Source organism: Lithobates pipiens, unplaced genomic scaffold (genome assembly GCF_037356315.1).
Source record: "Lithobates pipiens isolate NorthernLeopardFrog02 unplaced genomic scaffold, aLitPip1_a1.2 Scaffold_19, whole genome shotgun sequence".
NCBI lineage: Eukaryota > Metazoa > Chordata > Amphibia > Anura > Ranidae > Lithobates > Lithobates pipiens.
This window is the reverse complement of record NW_027507764.1, coordinates 171,255,540-171,275,499: the sequence shown is the minus strand read 5'-3', so window position 1 is coordinate 171,275,499 and position 19,960 is coordinate 171,255,540. Positions and strand designations below refer to the sequence as shown.

The following is a 19,960-nucleotide window of genomic DNA, read 5'->3' as shown; positions in this document are numbered from 1 at the left end:
CGCATGGGTGTTCACACCATGCGATCCGAGTTTGCAGATCGCACTGCGATATGCGAACTGATCTGGGGTTGTCATTAACATTTCACTGACACTCCCAGCAGTTCGCATAGGACAGTGTGAACTGCCGCCGGGAGGCATGCGATGCGGGAACCCGCCGCGGATTCGTGGCGTTCCCACATCGCTCCAGTGTGAACCCAGCCTAATAAGCGATCGTTTTTCTGATCGCTGTATTAGTGTCACAGGTGACGCTAGTTAGGCAGGTAGGTATTTAGGTTCGCCGCAGCTTTTTATAGCGCCAGGGACCCCCATATACTACCGCATAAAGCCCTCTGATTGCCCCCTAGTTAACCCTTTCACCAGTGATCACCATATAACTGTTACAGGTGACGCTGGTTGGTTAGTTATTTTTTTTATAGTTTCAGGGCACCCGCCATTTATTACCTAATAAAGGTTTAACCCCCTGATCACCCGGCGGGTGATATAAGTTTGAGGGTCAGATAAGGTCTGCGTCGCCCCAGGCAGCGTCAGGTTAGTGCCAGTACCGCTAACACCCACGCACGCAGCATACACCTCCCTTAGTAATATAGTATCTGATCAGAGCTATATTAGCGTCGCCAGCAGTTTAGGTTTCCCAAAACGCATTGTTAGCGGGATCAGCCCAGATACCTGCTAGCACCTGCGTTTAGCCCCTCCGCCAAGCCCAGACCAGCCCACCCAAGTGCAGTATCGATCGATCACTGTCACTTACAAAACACAACACACATAACTGCAGAGTCAGGCCTGATCCCTGCGATCGCTAACAGTTTTTCTTGTAGCGTTTTGATACAGTCGCTGACAGCCTAGGTGCTTTTTTACCTTTGAGTCTCACTAGTGTACCCCTAAATTTAGGGGTGTCTACTTTCCAAAATGGGGTCATTTGGGGGGGGGGGTTTGTGCCATCTTGGCATTTTATGGCCTTCAAAACTGTAATAGGTAGTGAGGAGTGAAGTCAAATATTTACGCCCTTAGAAAGCCTGAAGGCGGTGCTTGGTTTTCGGGGCCCCGTACGCGGCTAGGCTCCCAAAAAGTCCCACATATGTGGTATCCCCGTACTCAGGAGAAGCAGCAGAACTTATTTTGGGGTGTCATTTCACATATGCCCATAGCATGTGTGAGCAATATATCATTTAGTGACAACTTTGTGAAAAAAATAAATAAATAAATAAAAGTTTGTAATTTTCCCGCAACTTGTGCCAGATATAAAATATTCCATGGACTCAACATGCCTCTCAGCAAATAGCTTGGGGTGTCTACTTTCTAAAATGGGGTCATTTGTGGGGGTTTTGTGCCATCTTGGCATTTTATGGCCTTCAAAACTGTAATAGGTAGTGAGGAGTGAAGTCAAAAATTTACGCCCTTAGAAAGCCTGAAGGCGGTTCTTGGCTTTCGGGGCCCCGTACGCGGCTAGGCTCCCAAAAAAATCCCACACATGTGGTATCCCCGTACTCAGGAGTAGCAGCAGAATTTATTTTGGGGTGTCATTTCACATATGCCCATGGCATGCGTGAGCAATATATCATTTAGTGACAACTTTGTGAAAAAAATAAATAAAATAAAAAAAGTTTGTAATTTTGCCGCAACTTGTGGCAAAATATAAAATATTCCATGGACTCAACATGCCTCTCAGCAAATAGCTTGGGGTGTCTACTTTCTAAAATTGGGTCATTTGTGGGGGTTTTGTGCCATCTTGGCATTTTATGGCCTTCAAAACTGTGATAGGTAGTGAGGAGTGAAATTACAAATGTATGCCCTTAGAAATCCTGAAGGCGGTGCTTGGCTTTCGGGGCCCCGTACGCGGCTAGGCTTCCAAAAAGTTGACCACATGTGGTATCCCCGTACTCAGGAGAAGCAGCAGAATGTATTTTGGGGTACAATTCCACATATAACCATGGCATGTGTGAGCAATATATCATTTAGTGACAACTTTGTGTAAAAAAAAAAAAAATTTTGTCATTATTCAATCGCTTGAGGCAAAAAAATAAAATATTCAATGGGCTCAACATGCCTCTTATCAATTTCCTTAGGGTGTCTACTTTCCAAAATGGGGTCATTTGGGGGGGTTTTGTACTGCCCTGCCATTTTAGCACCTCAAGAAATGAGATAGGCAGTCATAAACTAAAAGCTGCGTAAATTCCAGAAAACATACCTTAGTTTGTAGATGTGACAACTTTTGCGCAAACCAATAAATATACAGTTATTGACTTTTTTTACCAAAGACATGTGGCTGAATACATTTTGGCCTAAATGTATGACTAAAATTGAGTTTATTGGATTTTTCAACAAAAAGTAGAAAATATCATTTTTTTTCAAAATTTGCGGTCTTTTTACGTTTATATCGCAAAAAATAAAAATCGCAGAGTCAGTCAAATACCTTTAAAAGAAAGCTCTATTTGGGGGGAAAAAAGGACGCAAATTTTGTTTGGGTACAACATTGCATGACCGCGCAATTACCAGTTAAAGCAGCGCAGTGCCAATTTGTAAAAAGACCTCTGGTCATTGACCAGCAAAATGGTCCGGTCTGAAAGTGGTTAACATATACAAGATAATACAAATGCAAAGTTTCCAAACCCAAATAACATAAATGTCCATATATCACTATAAGTCTGTCTTCAGTATGCAAACATCTATTTGTTATTGCACCACAATCCTCCCAGTTTCTATATGTGCCAGCTATTTAGAGTATTCACTGTAAAGGCCGCTGAATCTGGGTCATATAGAACAGAGTGCACTCCTGTGACCAACAGGGGAAGTATAGCCAAAAGAGCTTTGGCCATACTTCTTTAAGTACCCAGTTATTGATTATGACTATATCTATGTAATTATAATACCATATACATGCATTTTATGGGGGGTTTTTTTCCTAACATGTTGACCTGTATAATCCAAGTGTTGAATGGATGTGGTCATGTTTATCACTGAGGAATTTTTCTTTGTTATAAGCCCAGCTGCCCCATATGGTCAAATTGACACATCTTTGCATATTGCATGTTTTTTTATTGTTCTAATGCCCTATGCACACGGTGGGACTTTCTGATGGAAAATGTGCGAACGGACTGTGTTGTCGGAAAATCCGATCATGTGTGGGCTCCATCTGACTTTTTCCATCAGAATTCCCGACACGCAAAGTTTGAGAGCAGGATCTAAAATTTTACGACAACAAAATCCGATCGTTTTAAATTCCGATCGTGTGTAGACAGTTCCGACTGACAAAGTGCCACGCATGCTCAGAGTAAATTAGAGGCTGAAAGCTATTGGCTACTGGCCTCTTTATAGTCCCGTCGTATGTGTTCTACGTCACCGCATTCTGAACGATCGGATTTTCCAACAACTTGTGTATGCTAGACAAGTTTGGGCCACAATACATCGGAAAAAATCAGACGGATTTTGTTGTCGGAAAATCCGACCATGTGTACAGGGCATTACAGTATCCCACAAAATTTAGTAAACCCCTCACATTTTTGTAAATATTTTATTATAGCTTTTCATGTGACAACACTGAAGAAATGACACTTTGCTATTCACACTCCCCATTCTCCCTCTCAGGTGTGAATGAGGAGCAGGTCTGTTAAATTTGGTGCTATCGCTCTCTCTCTCTCATACTGGTCACTGGAAGTTCAACATGGCACCCCATGGCAAAGAGCTCTCTGAGGATCTGAAAAAAAGAATTATTGCTCTACATAAATGACATAAGATGGCTTAGACCAGTGATGGCAAACCTTGGCACTCCAGATGTTTTGGAACTACATTTCCCATGATGCTCAACTACACTACAGTGCACGAGCATCATGGGAAATGTAGTTCCAAAACATCTGGGGTACCAAGGTTCGCCATCACTGGCTTAGGCTTTAAGAATATTGCCAAGACCCTGAAACTGAGCTGAAGTATGGTGGCTAAGACCAAACAGCGGATTAAATGACAGGTTCCACTCAGAACAGGCCTCGTCGTGGTCAACCAAAGAAGTTGAGTTCACATGCTCAGCGTCATATCCAGAGGTTGTCTTTGGGAAATAGACCTATGAGTGTTTCCAGCATTGCTGCAGAGGTTGAAGGGATGGGGGGTCAGCCTGTCAGTGCTCAGACCATACGCCGCATACTGCATCAAATTGGTCTGCGTGGCGGCTGTTCCAGAAAGAAGCCTCTTCTAAAGATGATGCAAAAGAAAGCCCACAAACAGTTTTCTGAAGACAAGCAGACTAAGGACATGGATTACTTGAACCATGTCCAGTGGTCTGATGAGACTAAGATAAACATATTTGGTTCAGATGGCATCAAGCATGTGTGGTGGCAACCAGGTGAGGATTATGAAGACAAATGTGTGTTGCCTGGTGTGAGTGTCATGGTCTGGGGCTGCATGAGTGTTGCTGGCACTGGGGAGCTACAGTTCATTGAGAAAACCATGAATGCCAACATACTGTGACACACTGAAGCAGAGCATGATCCTCTCTATTTGGAGACTTGGCCGCATGGCAGTATTTGAACATGATCACGACCCCAAACACACATCCATGATGAAAGAAATTTCCTCTCCCGAAACAATCGGGGACAAGGTCGTGTGGTTGCCTGGGCAACGGAAACTACATGGACGCCCTGGGCACTTGTTTGTGGAATGCCAATCATCCCACAACTGGAGCCCTATAGTGTCACCTGGCGCTTGTGTAAGGGGGTATTGTCATCAGTGCAGCTAGCAAAGTGCATTTGCCCTTCGTGTTTTTGCACTCACCTTCATTAGCCCAGTGACGCTGGGAGGCATTCTGAAAGTTTTCGTGTGGTGCCCCAAGCGCAGAAAGGGCAGTGGATTTTCCAAAATGGTGATGTGCCCTGCTACAACCAGCGTTGGACATCACATCTGCTGTGCCGGAGTCACGCACGAGCATTTACATGCACTACACATCCACGCCCCGCTGATGTCAGACGCCAGCGAGACAGGGAAAGATGAAATGCATGGCGTTCAGCCATCCATTTCTGAGAGAGGATTTGTGAGAGAGACGTAAGCCTCCTCTCTCCCTCCTTACCAACCAGCACCTTGCTTCCTAATGAAGGCTTGTATCATTAAATAACCTTAATAACTTTGACTCAACCTGTGTGGATGAACCACTACTACCACTGCGATGGGGCTGACATGTCAGCACCAGACAAGCTTTCTGTAGCTCTTGATGGGGACAGATTGTTTGCCTGACCCGTCGGTCAGGGTGAATTTGTGATAAAGCTACACATGGCATTTAATGCATATGCTTTTACATAAGTTTTAAATTAAATTTTCTCTTTCGTTCATTGATGGACACAGCTTCTTGACCTTAGGGTTATCATGCCACCTTCAGGAGAGGACTAGGCAGAACATGTAAAAACAGCAAGACTGTACAGCACCGCACGGGGGGCAGTCCCACTGGCTATAACCCTTCACTTTGCTTCCTGCAGCTCAGTTTTTTTTCTGCCTAGTTTAGGAGAAGGACCTGGCTCCCTGAGGGGACCACTGGTCCTGGGAATTTTTTCATTTTTGATGCAATTTTGATCCTGTGATCTACAATCAACAGCCGGGCTGGGTAACAGGCTGGATAATATAGATCCTTGTAGTTTCCCCAGCCTGGCCATCGAGCATGAGCAGACCCTAGCTGGCCAGGGGCGACCGGTGAGCTATATGCTCTGGGGCACACATATGACTGGGCTACTGCTGTCTGCGTCAGTGTGCCATGGCCAACAGCCACCCCGTACTGCTCGGGTGATGGGTCTGTGGTGGAATGCATCCAGCAATCCCGACAGGAGGGGTAAGTACAGCTACCCCTGCCTCGGCAGGATGGAGCAGCTGGGCATTCACTGGGAGATCGACTAGGGTGTCTCACTCTCCCTTTCCTCTCTCCCTATCCCTCATTCCCTCCCTCCCCCTGCTGGGGCCGCTGTGTGAATGGGCATAAGGTGCGGTGTATGTACCCGGCCGAAGGGGGGGGGGGGGGCTGTGCTGGCTGTCGGGGTCTGCTCTTTCTTTCCCTGCTTTTTCTTCACAGTGAGGTACTCAGGCTGTTTGCCATGAGGGTGGGCCACAGCCATTTTCCTGTAGCCTTATGCAGTGTATATGCTGTCAGACATTTTCTAGATGGTTCGGCAGCCATTTTCTTGGTGATATTTTTGCTAGGATGGCCAGCGCACATTTTTTTGTAGTCTCAGCGTGGTTTATCTCTAGTGCTGGTGTCTGTATACTTCAGAACAGCGCGGTTTTTACGCTGAGCACTTTGTGACTGACACAGGGCAGAGCGGATGGTGGCAGCACAGTACTCGGTCAGGGTGGTGAGTCCTGCGGGGGTGGGGCCCTAAGTCTGCGAGCAGCTAGGAGCCTGGGATTTTGTGTACCTTGTCTTAAGTCCCTAAGTTGTGGCAGGCGAGTGAGGGTCAGCATGGCGTTAGAAGCTGTCACTTCTTCCCCAGACATCCCTGCTATGCCCCTGCCCAAAATGCGGTGCCTATGGACGCTTAGTCGGCGGTCCTGGAGACCTTTGTTGCCAGGGTGAAAGCCAGGTGCGGGTGCAAGGGGGAGTAAAAAATGCCAGTCTCCTCCGGTCGTTGACCCCCCCCGGTATCCAGGTTAAATAAAGTAACCATGATTCTGGTAGAAGGGACTCCTTCTTTCAAGGACCCTGCTGACAGGAGGGCCAAGGCAGTCGCCGGTCCATGTTTACGGTGGTGGGGTCAGCGTTACGACCTGTGCTGGCCACGGCCTTGGTGTCACAGACACTTACTGAATGGGCAAAGTTGTTGCACAATTGGGGAAGCAACAGACATTCTCCGGTCTGTGTAGAACTGGCAGATCAGTTAGTGCATGGCTGTGATGCAGCCCTGGATACGGCCCTCCTGCCCTCTAGAGCATCAGTATCAGCAGTGGTGCTATGGCGCCTGATTTAGCTGAAATGCTGGCGTCAGGGAACTCACCATGTGAATGTCCGTCCCCGTGTAGCAGCGGTTCACTTTCGTTCCAAGGGCCATGCGTGGTGTCCCCGTCGGAGGCGTATGAGTTCCGGGACGAACGGACGCACGCCAATACGAACACGTGGACGCACTCTCGCCAACCGAATGTATGTGCGTATGCACGCACGGCCACGTCCACCAATCCTGGCACCTCTCACCCTATATAAACAGGATCCTTACCTGATACCAGTGCTGGATCGTCTTCAGCTTGTCTCTGAGATTCCTGATCGTTGTTTGTACCTGTGACCTTGTTCCTCATTACCCGGCTTGCTTGACTATTCTTTTGGATCATCCCTGCTTACTATTTTCTGGACTATTACTGACCTCGGCTTTGACTTCCTACTTCGGCTTGCTTCCAGATTCTGTACCTCACTGCCAGCACGTTACCAGACCCCTGCTCGTCCTTGACTACGTACCTGCCTCTCGTTCCTGTACCTCGTGGCCAGCCAGTTGCCAACCTTGCTTGTTCCTGACGTGCAGTGTTTTCCTCATACCTGCTTGGCTTCCGCTGAATCCCTACGCCTCTTCCTCCGTGAGAATCCAGTGTCTTCAAGCTTTCATCAAATCCGCAGGCACCTGCACCCTTTCGCTGCCTCAACACTTCCTGTCCCCACTTCCAGGGGTGTTGAGACCGGAACCGTGCAAGAGGCCACCCCCAGCAGTCTGACTCCGCTGTAAGGTACGTGACAGCTGGTCTGCAAACCAGGCATCTTAAAAAGCACTGGCGGATTTGCCCTTCCAAGGTGGATGCTATTTGGTGCTGCTTTGGATGAGATTATTAAAAATGTTACCGGTGGGAAGAGAACGTTGCTCCCACAGTCCAGGAAGGGTAAGGAGCCACGCCATAGGCAAAGGCACTCTTTTCTCTTTCGTTCATTGACAGACACAGCTTCTTTAACTCTTGACCGTAGGGTTATCATGCCACCTTCAGAATAGGACTAGGTAGAACATGTAATACATGTAAAAACAGCAGAACTGCATAGCTCCGCCCGGGGGGCGGTCCCTCTGGCTATAACCCCTCAGCCTGCTTCCTGCAGATCAGGTTTTTTTTTTTTCTGTCTAGTGAAAAGGGACCATTGGTCCTGGGGATTTTTGGATTTTTCCGCAAGATTTTGATCCTGTGAACTTCTATCAGCCCCCTGGGTGACAGGCTGGATAATGTAGATCCTTGTAGTCTCCCCAGCCTGGCCATCGAGCATGAGGAGGCCCTAGCTACGCGCTGGGTCGGCCACGACATGGCCCTTCTGCTCCAGGGGCGGCCAGTGAGCTATATGCTCCGGGGCACACATAGGACTGGGCTACTGCTGTCTGTGTCACAGTGTGCCGTGGCCAGCAGCCACACTGTACTGCTCAAGTGATGGGTCTGTGGTGGAATGCCTCCAGCTGTTCTAACCGGACGGGTAAGTACAGCTGTCTCCGCCTTGGCAGGATAGAGCAGCTGGACATTCCCTAGGAGGTCGATTAGGGGGTCTCTCGCTCTCCCATTCCACTCGCCCGATCCCTGTTTTCCCCCCTCTCCCTGCGGGGAATGCTGCATGACTGTGCATGAGGTGCGGTGTCTGTAGCTAGGCCGGGGGGGCTCTGTACCTTGACAGGGGCTGCGCTGGCTGTTTGGGTCCGTTTGTTTTTTCTGCCCTTTTATTCTCTGTGTCTGGGTTGCCTGTGTAAACTTTTCCTCAGCATGTGCTGGCGCCATTTTCCTGCGGCCGCCATTGTCCCTTAGTTTCTTTGCAGAGCATGGCTGTCAACCATTTTCAAGAGGTCCAGTGATCATTTTCCTAGTGTTTTTTGTATACAAGAATGGCCGGCAGCGATTTTCTTGTAGCCTCAGAGCGGTTTTACCTCCAGTGCTGGGTCATTTCACATCAGAACAGCGCGTTTTTTTTTCTCTGGGTGCCTGTGACTAGACACAGAACACAGCAGTCAGCGGCAGCACTCGGTCAGGGTGGTGAGTCCTGTGGTGGGGCAGCAGGACTCACCACCGGTGGGGCACCAGTCTGTGAGCAGCTAGGAGGGTGGGATTGTGTACCTTGTCCTAAGTCCTCAAGTGTGGCAGACGAGGTGGTTCAGCATGGCGTCAGAAGCTGGCGCCTCTTCCCCAGACATCCCTGTAATTGCAGCCAGCTCACCTGCAAATAATGCAGTGCCTATGGACGCTTTGTCAGCGGTTCTGGAAACGTTTGTTGCCAGGGTGAAGGTGGTGTGTAAAAACATCCCCTGTCCTCTTGGGAAAGCTCTGATTCGGACTCGGGGCCCCGCTGTGTCTGGTGGCCCCTGTTCTGACATGTCAGAGGATGCAGACCAGGACCGTTCAGACAGTGAGGATGGCCTAGTTCAATACTATACCCTGAAAATACAGGATGCAGCAGGATCTTCTGCTGAGGTGTCGGTCGCTTTTGGGGCCCGTACATCTAAGGTGTTGCCGTATTTGACTTATTTTGATAAGTTCACCTACAAGGAATGGGGAAGTCTGCAATGGGCCATTTCAGTCCCAAGAAGAATCTGTGCGTTACCCCTTTGAGGAGAGCCTCCTTAAAAAATGGAAGGCGCCTCCGGTCGTTGACCCCCCTGGTATCCTGGTAGAAGGGACTCCTGCATTCAAGGACCCTACCGACAGGAGAGCCGAAGCAGTGGCCCGGTCCATGTTTACGGTAGTGGGGTCAGCATTACGACCTGTACTGGCCACGGCCTTGGTGTCGCAGACGCTTACTGAGTGGGCAAAGTTATTGGACCGTGAATTGGAGAAGCAACAGTCTCCCCCGAGTCTGCATAGAACTGGCAGACCAGTCGGTGCATTGCCTTAAGTATGTCTGTGATGTTGCCCTGGATACAGTCCCCCTGCTCTCTAGAGCATCGGTATCGGCAGTGGTGCTACGGCCCCTGATTTGGCTGAAATGTTGGCCTGCGGAACAAGCATCTAAAAAAGCTCTGGCGGATTTTCCCTTCCTTGGTGAGAGGCTATTTGGAGCTTTGCTGGACGACATTAATAAGAATGTTACAGGTGGGAAGAGCACGTTACTCCCACAGTCCAGGAAGGGTAAGGAGCCACGCTGTAGGCAAGGGCCCTCCTTTTCCGCTCAGAAACAGCTTTTTCGCCCGCCCGGGAAGACAGGCTCTCCCAGTCCGACAGTGCGTCTGCTAAAGGACAAAAGCGTCCCTTGTTTCGCAAGCCAAACAAGTCTGCGAGCAAAAATGTTACCGCATGAAGTTTTTCCCCCGCCCGACTCGAGTGGGGGGTTGCCTTTGGGAGTTTGCAGCTCGGTGGACCTCCCTATTGTCCGACCAATGGGTCTGCGAACTGGTTTCATCGGGATACAAGATAGTTTTTCTTTTCCACCCAACAGATTTTTTTTTCCCTCCAGCATACCTTTACTCCCGACTCATCGGGAAGCCCTGTTAGGGGCAGTAAAGGACCTGTTCATACGCTGGGTGATGGTGCTTGTTCCGAAGCTGGAACAGTTTCAGGGATTCTACTTCAATGTGTTTGTAGTCCCCAAGAAGGAAGGGGTATGTCCAATCCTGGACCTGAAAGCCCTCAACTGCTTTGTGAAAGTACAAAGGTTTAGAATGGAATCAGTTCACTCCATGATCGCTGCGCTCCATCAGGGGGACTTCCTGGCGTCTCTGGATATCCAGGACTCGTACTTGCCTATACCCATATGCCTCAGGCATCAGAGGTTTCTGTGATTTTCAGTTGGGGAAGAGCACTACCAATTTGTAGCTCTCCCTTTTGGCCTGGCGTCAGCACCCCGAGTTTTTACCAAAGTGTTAGCTCCAATTCCAGTGCTGTTAAGGCAACGTGGGATCGCAATTGTGGGTTACTTGGACGACCTCCTTCTGAGAGCAGCTTTCACCTCAGAATTAAGGGAGGATGTGGCGATCACCATGCAGGAGTTTGGTTGGGTGCTGAACCTAAAAAAGTCGTTGCTCGTGCTGACTCAACACCTGGCGTACCTGGGCTTATTGCCGGACTCCGTGGACAAGCTGCAGACTTTCCGAGCCACGGTGCAGTTGTTGATGAACTGCAGGTGGTCATCGCTGTGCTTCTATCGGGTTCTGGGCCTCATGGTAACCTCCTTCGAGGCGGTACCGTACGCCCAGGGCCTTTGGTCGTGGGAAGAATCCCAACTGCAGATCAATGTGCTCGAGCTTCGGGTGATCAGGCGGTTCCTTTCCACATGGTCCAGGAGGCTACAGGGGCGTCCGGTCAGGATCCAGTCGGACAACCCCACGGCTGTGGCGTACGTCAACCATCAAGTAGGAACAAGGAGCTTGGCTGCAGCACGGGAGGTTGCTCACATCCTCTAGTGGGCAGAGAAGCACGTCCCGGCCCGGTCGGCCATATACATTCCGGGCGTAGCAAACTGGCAGGCGGACTACCTAAGTCGTCAGATGCTGGACCCAGGGGAATGGTCATTGCGTCCGGATATATTCTGGCTCCTTTGCCTAAAGTGGGGCACACTAGATGTTGCTCTCTTGGCTCAATCAGAAGGTGCAGAGGTTTGTGTCCAGGACAAGAGACCCCTGGGCGGATGAGTTGGTGGCTCCATAGGAGCATTATTGCCTGATTTATGCCTCCCCCCACTAAAGCTCCTGCCACGTCTGCTACGCAGAGTGGAGGCCAAGGGGATTCCAGTAATTCTGATTGCCCCAGATTGGCCTCGGCGTCCTTAGTACGCCGACCTAGTACAGCTGGTGGCAGATGTTCCTGGTCAGCTGCCAATACGAGACGACCTTCTATCACAAGGTCCAATACTTCATCCTGCTTTAGCATCACTGTTTTTTTAACAGCATGGCTCTTGAAAGCCAGGTACTAAGGGACCGATTTCTGTCAGACTTGGTCATTTCCACTATGCTGAGCGCATGGAAGTCTTCTTCTCAGATTTACCATCGTACATGGAAGGCTTACATCTCCATGTTTGAGGAGATGGGGTGGCGTCCATGCACATACTCAGTTTCCATGATCCTGTTTTTGCAGCAAGGAGTGGATCAGAAACTTGCCTTAAACACCATTAAGGGGAAGTAATCGGCTTCGGCTGTCTGTGTCCGTCAATAAGCGAAAGACAAAATACGATTTTTGTACTCACCGTAAAATCCCTTTCTCTGGAGTTCATTGACTGACAGCACCCACCCCTCCTATTTATGTTTGTACTGCTTTTTTGACTAACTGGGCTGCAGGAAGCAGGGTGAGGGGTTATAGACAGTAGGACTGCCCCCTGGGCAGTGCTGTGCAGACTTGCTGTTTTTACATGCTTTACATGTTCTGCCTAGTCCTCTCCTAAAGGTGGCGTGATAAGCCCAAGGTCAAGAATTAAAGGAGCTGTGTCTGTCACTGAACTCCAGAGAAAAGGATTTTACATTGAGTACAAAAATCCTATTTTCCCTCTTCTTTATGTCTTTCCATTTCTTTGTAGGACACTGTTAAAATACTGTTTTACAGCCATTTCGCTGCAGGATATATTTTTCCTCTATAGGAGGCTAGCTCCCTATTAGGAGAATTCACTCTGCTAACTGGTGCCTCACTTTCCACATCCATTTCTCTTTTCTAATGAAAAGAGGGAATTTTTGTGGTCAGATTCCTATATTCCAATAAATAAGGTAAATTCCTGAATACTATGCAGAAATTAAACAGCAGATTAGTAAATATTTTGAAATTCTTATTCAACTGAATTCATTTTGATTTCTATACAATTTATTGGAAGTCTTCTCTCACTAGGGTTGTAATAGAGTGCCTTGGCCTAGATTTTGGAAGATTGATCTAGTTATTTTGATAACTATTTTTAGACTACCACGTGTGTGTGTGTGTGTATATATATATATATATATATATATATATATATATATATATATATATATATATATATATATATATATATATATATATACACAAGATTTTTTTATCGGCCTGCCAATGATTTTTTGAAATGTAAAAAGTGCCATTTATCATTTTATTTTTATTACTGAAACTGAATTTGTAATGATGTTTTAATGTTACCCATGATTGTTAATATGTATATATTTTTATAGTTTTAAACTTCATGCAGCACTATAAATCTCCTGAAGAAGCTCTTGCAGAGCGAAACATGTTGGCTAAAAGTGACTGTAACAGTGTATGAATTTATAACTAAATACTGAATGCAATTTTTTTTAAATATATTTAAATTAATAAAATTATTTGTAATTAAAAGGTACTTATTTTTTTCTATTTGCACCTTAAAAGTCCAATTTCCTCTATCTTATGAACTTTTCTTGCATATCGAGAAGTGGTGTCTTTTAGTTTCTTAATACCCCAAAACCTTCTGTTCTCAAACACATTTCCAAGATTACTAATGCCTTGCTAAATAAGCTGAGGGTAAAGGTGATGGATTGGTCAAGCATGTCTCCAGACCTAAACACTATTGAGCATCTGTGGGGCATCCTCAAACAGAAAGTAGAGGAGCACAAGGTCTCCAACATCCACTAGCTCTGTGATTTTGTCATGGAGGAGTGGAAGAGGACTGCAGTGGCAACCTGTGAACTCCACTCCCAAAAGGGTTAAGGCAGTGCTGGAAAATAATGGTGGCCACACAAAATATTGACACTTTGGGCTCAATTTGAACATTTTCACTTAGGAGTGTACTGACTTTTGTTGCCAGTGGTTTAGACATTAATGGCTGGGTGTTGAGTTATTTTGAGGGGACAGCAACTTTACACTGTTATACAAGCTGTACACTCATTACTTTACATTGTAGCAAAGTGTAATTTCTTCAGTGTTGTCACATGAAAAGATAAAATGTATACAGAACTGTGAGGGGTGTACTTTTGTGAGATACTATATATACCTTGTGTTCAAGTCACAAGTTGATGGTATTTATGGCCTTCCTTTTATAGTTGTAGAGAATTACCACGCTTCTGTTTCTGAATGTGAATGTATTTCTGAATACTCTTAGACCCCTTTCACACCACACCGCCCTTTGCGTCGGTGGTAAAATGCCGCTATTTTTAGTGGCGTTTTACCGCCGGATTTGCGGCGCATTTCGGCCGCTAGCGGGGTGCTCTTACCCCTGCTAGCGGCCGCGAAAGGGTTAAAACCGCCGGCAATAGCTGCGTTTTGCCAGTGCCATTACAGCGCTGCCCCATTGATTTCAATGGGGAGCAGCGGTGGAGGAGCGGTAAACACACCGCTCCAAAGAAGCTGCTGGCAGGACTTTTTTATTACGTCCTGCCAGCGCACCGCTGTAGTGTGAAAGCCCACAATGGTGTAGCTTCTTTAGGGCGGATTGCAGGCGCTATTTCTAACGCTATAGCGCCTGCAAAACGCCCTTGTGTAAAAGGGGTGTTAAGCCTATGTTTCAGAAAAGTATGAATAGGTAACTGAAAGTTACAGCTAACATTGTAAGCAATAGTTTATCCTGTGATTCTGGATTATGATTATCATGGCTGCAATTTTTTTTTAGGATTGATTTTTTTTTTTTTTTTTTTTTTTAGGATTGATTTTTTTTTTTTTTTTATTCTCCTTCGTTTACCTTTCTACAAAAAATAATAAATGCACATCTTTTTGCAGGTAAAAAAATGTGCATTTATAATTTTTTGTAGTAGGAGCCTGTAAAGCATTGCACCAGCGATCAGCAGATCACTGGTGTGCCATGCAAGTCTCCTGCACGCTATCAGTGTATCTGCTTGACTGTACATATCGTACGGGTAAGCCAATACTCCCTGACAGGAAGACTCAATGAATTACCACAATGCTCCACATTATTGAGAACTACAAGCCGACAGCTGCTAATGATGTCTGAGATTGTAGTTCATACATACACACAGAGCTGTGTGTGTATATATATATATATGACGTGGGTGGAGCCGTTTTGAAACAGTGACAGCTGGTATGGGGAGTTTCTTGCTGTACTGCTGCCATTGGGTCAGCAGGTGGGGGCTGCAGCACTGGGAACATGTCGCATGTATCATGTTCCCAAAGGTGAACTTATCCTTTAAATCTGAGCAGGCCTTGATAGTATAGTGCTCTTTCATAAGTATGTTGTTTTTGTGTGCGTTAAGTAAAAAAAACCTTGACTGGAAAGTTCAATATCTCTTGTTCAAATTTCCTGTCATAGCACTGTTTCTGTGTGTTTCTTTTTTTGTAGCTCTGAATCCTCAAAAATACACTGGGGTCAGGAATTGTACATTTTAATTGGTTTCTTCTTGTGTTTCAGCTGAATTCAATGTTTCCCAATACAGTTTGCTGTTTAACAAAGTGTTGGCTTGTGCTGTGTCAAACCGGAGTCTGAGCATATCTTCCTCCATTGTAGACTTCATGGTTTTAAAGAAAATACCAATAGATTATATCAATCTGCATGAATTAATCACAGCACTTGGACACAGTGGTCTTTGGCGTAAAGCAAGGGATCAATATAAGCGTAAGTAACAGCTGTGTTGTTTTAATCTTTACCCTCCCTGGCGGTACGATTATTTTGGATTTTAGGTGCTAAAAGCGGTACCATTATTTTGCATGAAAATTTGGCGTTTTATATTGTAGTCCTGTAATTCTTATTAATAACTCTCTTAAATCTGTCCAAACCAGAGTCTAGCAGACATCCCGGGTATGATAAAGTTTGAAAAATGAAATCATAAATTATAATATAATAAACAACTATAAATAATTGTACCAAATAATAATATAACAATAATAAAAATTATTCAATAATGTAAGCAAATCAAAAACACAGAAATTTTCTCAGTTGCACAATTGTCACTATCATTACTTTTCAGTATTTGATGACGGATCTCCCCACAAATCGCTATCGCTCAATTCTGCGAGTGATTACAATTTATTATCGCTGTTTTCTAGCTGGTCTAAAACCATTTTTGATGTAAAGTGACGGTTTGGTTGCTATGGACAATCTCCAGTTTCCAGGCATAAAGAACAGTTTTTATAATATAAAACTGCATGCAGGACACTGGGCAGACCACTAGGGACAAAGGGGAGGTGAAATATTTACATACAGCAATGCAATCTGTAAGATTACATTATACTGTATGTAAACTGTGTGTTTCACTTTTTGAATTTGGCGCCGATCTCCGTCCCCGTGCGTCGCAACACTCGCAGGGAACGGAGATCGGGTCCGTGATAGATCGAGCGAGACACGGCTCGCTCGTACAGCGGGGAGACAACGCTGGATCCAAGGGAGAAGGTAAGTAAACCTCCTCCTGGATCCAGCAATGCAGTCCCGAATCTGGCTCGGGGATACCGCTTTTGGTATAAAAATTCCACCCCGAGCCAGACTCGGGAATACCGTCAGGGGGGTTAATCACTTCCCATCCGGTGCCAATTCTGGCACTTCACTCCTACATGTAAAAATCATTTTTTTTTTTCTAGAATATAACTCAGGACCCCCAAACTTTATATATCTTCTTTAGAAGAGACCCTAGGGAATAAAATGGCAGTTGTTGAAACTTTTTATGGCACACGGTATTTGCGCAGCGATTTTTTTAATGCATTTTTTATTTTATTTTTTAAAGAAAACTTAAAAAGAAAACAGTAGAGTTAGCCATTTTTTTGTATATTGTGAAAGATGTTACGCTGAGTAAATAGATACCCAACATGTCACACTTTGGAATGGCGCTAAACTTCGATATTTAATCTCCATAGACGACATTTTAATTTTTTTTATAGTTTACATGTTCAGAGCCACAGAGCAGATCTTGATCTAGAATTGTTGCTCTCACTCTAACGTTCAGGACGATAGCTCACATGTGAGATTTGAAAGCAGTTTACATATGTGGGCGTGACTTTCGTATGCGATTGCTTCTGTACATGAGCACGGGGGGGGCTTTAATTTTTATTTTAGTTTTTTATTCTTTATTTTACTTTATTTTTTTATTTTTACACTTACACTTTCTCTTTAAAAAAAAAAAAAGTTTGATAACTTTTATTCCTATTACAAGGTATGTAAGGGTCGTGAAAGGATCCTCTTTATGGAGAGATGTATGGTCAATAAGACCCCACATTTATCCTTCCGGCTGGAAAGGCTGCGATAAAAAAATAAACTCTCTTGGCCTTTCCAGCCGCGTCCTCGGCTTTGTTTACTGCAGCTGGCCCATAACGTCGCGCCCAGGCCTCCGAGGGTCATAGAGATGACTGGGGACCATCTGGTCACAGATATCTCTATAATAAACTTCCGTCAGCGACCGAATCGTTCTCCGGCTTGCTGATCGCAGGTGTGAACCCGGAAAAGCAGTGGGGGGGCCTGAACTGCCGCTTTGATTGTTCTTACGGTGCCCTTTTGCCAGTGTCACTAAGCGATAATTTTTCTGATCGCTGCATTAGTGTCACTGATGCCGCTAGGTAGCTAGTTATTTTTTTAGGTTAACCGCCAGGTTTTTATAACGCTAGGTACCCCGATATACTACCCAATAATGGTTTTAACCCCCTGATTGCCCCTAGTTAACCCTTTCACCCCCTTTTGCCAGTGTCACTAAGCAATCATTTTTCTGATCGCTGCATTAGTGTCGCTAGGTAGCTAGTTATTTTTTTAGGTTCACCGCCAGGTTTTTATAGCGCTAGGTACCCCTATATACTACCCAATAATGGTTTTAACCCCCTGATTGCCCCTAGTTAACCCTTTCACCAGCAATCACTGTATAAGTGTCACTGGTGACGCTGGTTAGCCAGTTAGTTATTTAGGTTCCCCGTCAGGTTTTTATATAGCACCAGGGACGCCCATATACTACCTAATAAAAATTCACCGTATAAGTGTTACGGGTGACTCTGGTTAGTTTGCTTTTTATAGCATCAGGGCACCCACCATTTATTATCTAATAAAGGTTTAACCCCCTGATCACCCGGCGGGTGATATCAATTAGGTTTTAGGGTCAGGCTCTGCGTCGCCCCAGGCAGCGCTAGGTTAGTGCCAGTACCGCTAACACCCACGTGCAAAGCATAAACCTCCCGTAGTGGTATAGAATCTGAACAGATCAATATCTGATCTGATCAGATCTATACTAGCGTCCCCAGCAGTTTAGGGTTCCAAAAAAACGCATTGTTAGCAGGATCAGCCCAGATACCTGCTAGCACCTGCGTTTTGTCCCTCCACCCAGCCCACCCAAGTGCAGTATCGATCGATCACTGTCGCTTACAAAACACATAACTGCAGCGTTCGCAGAGTCAGGCCTGATCCCTGCGATCGCTAACAGTTTTTTTGGTAGCGTTTTATATTTAAATCCGGAAGGCAGTGCTTGGTTTTCGGGGTCCCGTACGTGGCTAGGCTCGCAAAAAGTCCCCCACATGTGGTATCCCCGTACTCGGGAGAAGCTGCAGAATTTATTTTGGGGTGTAATTTCACTTATGCCCATAGCATGTGTGAGCAATATATCATTTAGTGACAACTTTGTGCAAAAAATAAAATAAAAATTGTAATATTCCTGCAACTTGTGGCAAAATATAAAATATTTCATGGACTCAACATGCCTCTCAATAAATAGCTTGGGGTGTCTACTTTCCAAAATGGGGTCATTTGGGGGGGTTTGTGCTATGTTGGCATTTTATGGCCTTCGAAATCGTGATAGGTAGTGAGGAGTGAAATCAAAAATTTGCGCCCTTAGAAACCCTGAAGGCAGTGATTGGTTTTCGGGGTGCCGTACGCAGCTAGACTCCCAAAAAGTCCCTTATATGTGGTATCCTCGTACTCAGGAGAAGCAGCAGAATATATTTTGGGGTGCAATTCCACATATAACTATGGCATGTGTGAGCAATATATCATTTAGTGACAACTTTTTGTAAACTTTTTTTTTGTGTCATTATTCAATCACTTGGGACAAAAAAAATTATTCAATGGGCTCAACATGCCCCTCAGCAATTTCCTTGGGGTGTCTACTTTCCAAAATGGGGTCATTTGGGAGGGTTTGTACTGCCCTGCCATTTTAGCACCTCAAGAAATGAGATAGGCAGTCATAAATTAAAAGCTGTGTAAATTCCAGAAAATGTACTCTAGTTTGTAGACGCTATAACTTTTGCGCAAACCAATAAATATACGCTTTTTGTGACATTTTTTTTACTAAAGACATGTGGCTGAATAAATTTTGCCCTAAATGTATGACTAAAATTGAGTTTATTCGATTTTTCTTATAACAAAAAGTAGAAAATATATTTTTTTCTCAAAATTTTCTGTCTTTTTCCATTTATATCTCAAAAAATAAAAACCGCAGAGGCAATCAAATACCATCAAAAGAAAGCTCTATATGTGGGAAGAAAAGGACGCAAATTTCGTTTGGGTACAACATTGCATGACCGCGCAATTACCAGTTAAAGCAGTGCAGTGCGAAATTGTAAAAAGACCTCTGGTCCTTAGGCTGACAATTGGTCCGGGGCTGAAGTGGTAAAAGTCCAGGATGTCATACGACGTCCTATGGGCGGGAAATGGTTAATTTCATTTTTAAAGGGTCAGTCATCCTAATGCTGCGTACACACAAGCGGACTGTATGGCATACTTAGTCTGTTGAAACACATTTCAGCGGACAATCCGCTCATGTGTGGGCTTCAGCGGACTTTTTCAGCGTGCAGTCCGGCGTACTAAGAATTTCGTTTTTTTCGAAATTCTGTCCGTCGTACTTGCATTTCGTCGGGCAATCCGGCCGTGTGTATGCCAGTCCGCCGTACTTTTGAAATGAGCGGACTTTTCCCGCCCGGAGGAAAGTCCGCTCATTTCGAGCGCGTCTCCAGGTAGGCGGGGCCCGCGAAGGAGACGTCGCTGGCCCCGCCGCCTGGTATGGACTTAAAGGGGAACCCCAACGCCGAAAAAAATTGGCGTGGGGGTCCCCCCCAAGTCCACAACAGACCCTTGTCCGAGCACGCTACCCGGCCGGCCAGGAAAGGGGGGCGAGCGAGCGCCCCCCCTCCTGAGCCATACCAGGCCGCGTGCCCTCAACATGAGGGGGTGCCTTGGGGAAGGGGGGGGCCCCATGTTGATGAGGACAAGGGCCTCTTCCCGACAACC

The 19,960-nt window shown here is 45.9% G+C and overlaps 1 protein-coding gene across 1 annotated transcript in view; it reads left to right on the top strand.

Annotated features, from left to right (window-relative positions):
- Nucleotides 1–19,960, top strand: part of TOPAZ1 (testis and ovary specific TOPAZ 1) — a 594,775-nt gene that overhangs the window by 518,162 nt on the left and 56,653 nt on the right. The window contains exon 18 of the mRNA XM_077491472.1: nucleotides 15,182–15,385. Coding sequence (XP_077347598.1) covers nucleotides 15,182–15,385 — 204 coding nt within the window. The remainder of the gene's footprint in view (nucleotides 1–15,181; nucleotides 15,386–19,960) is intronic.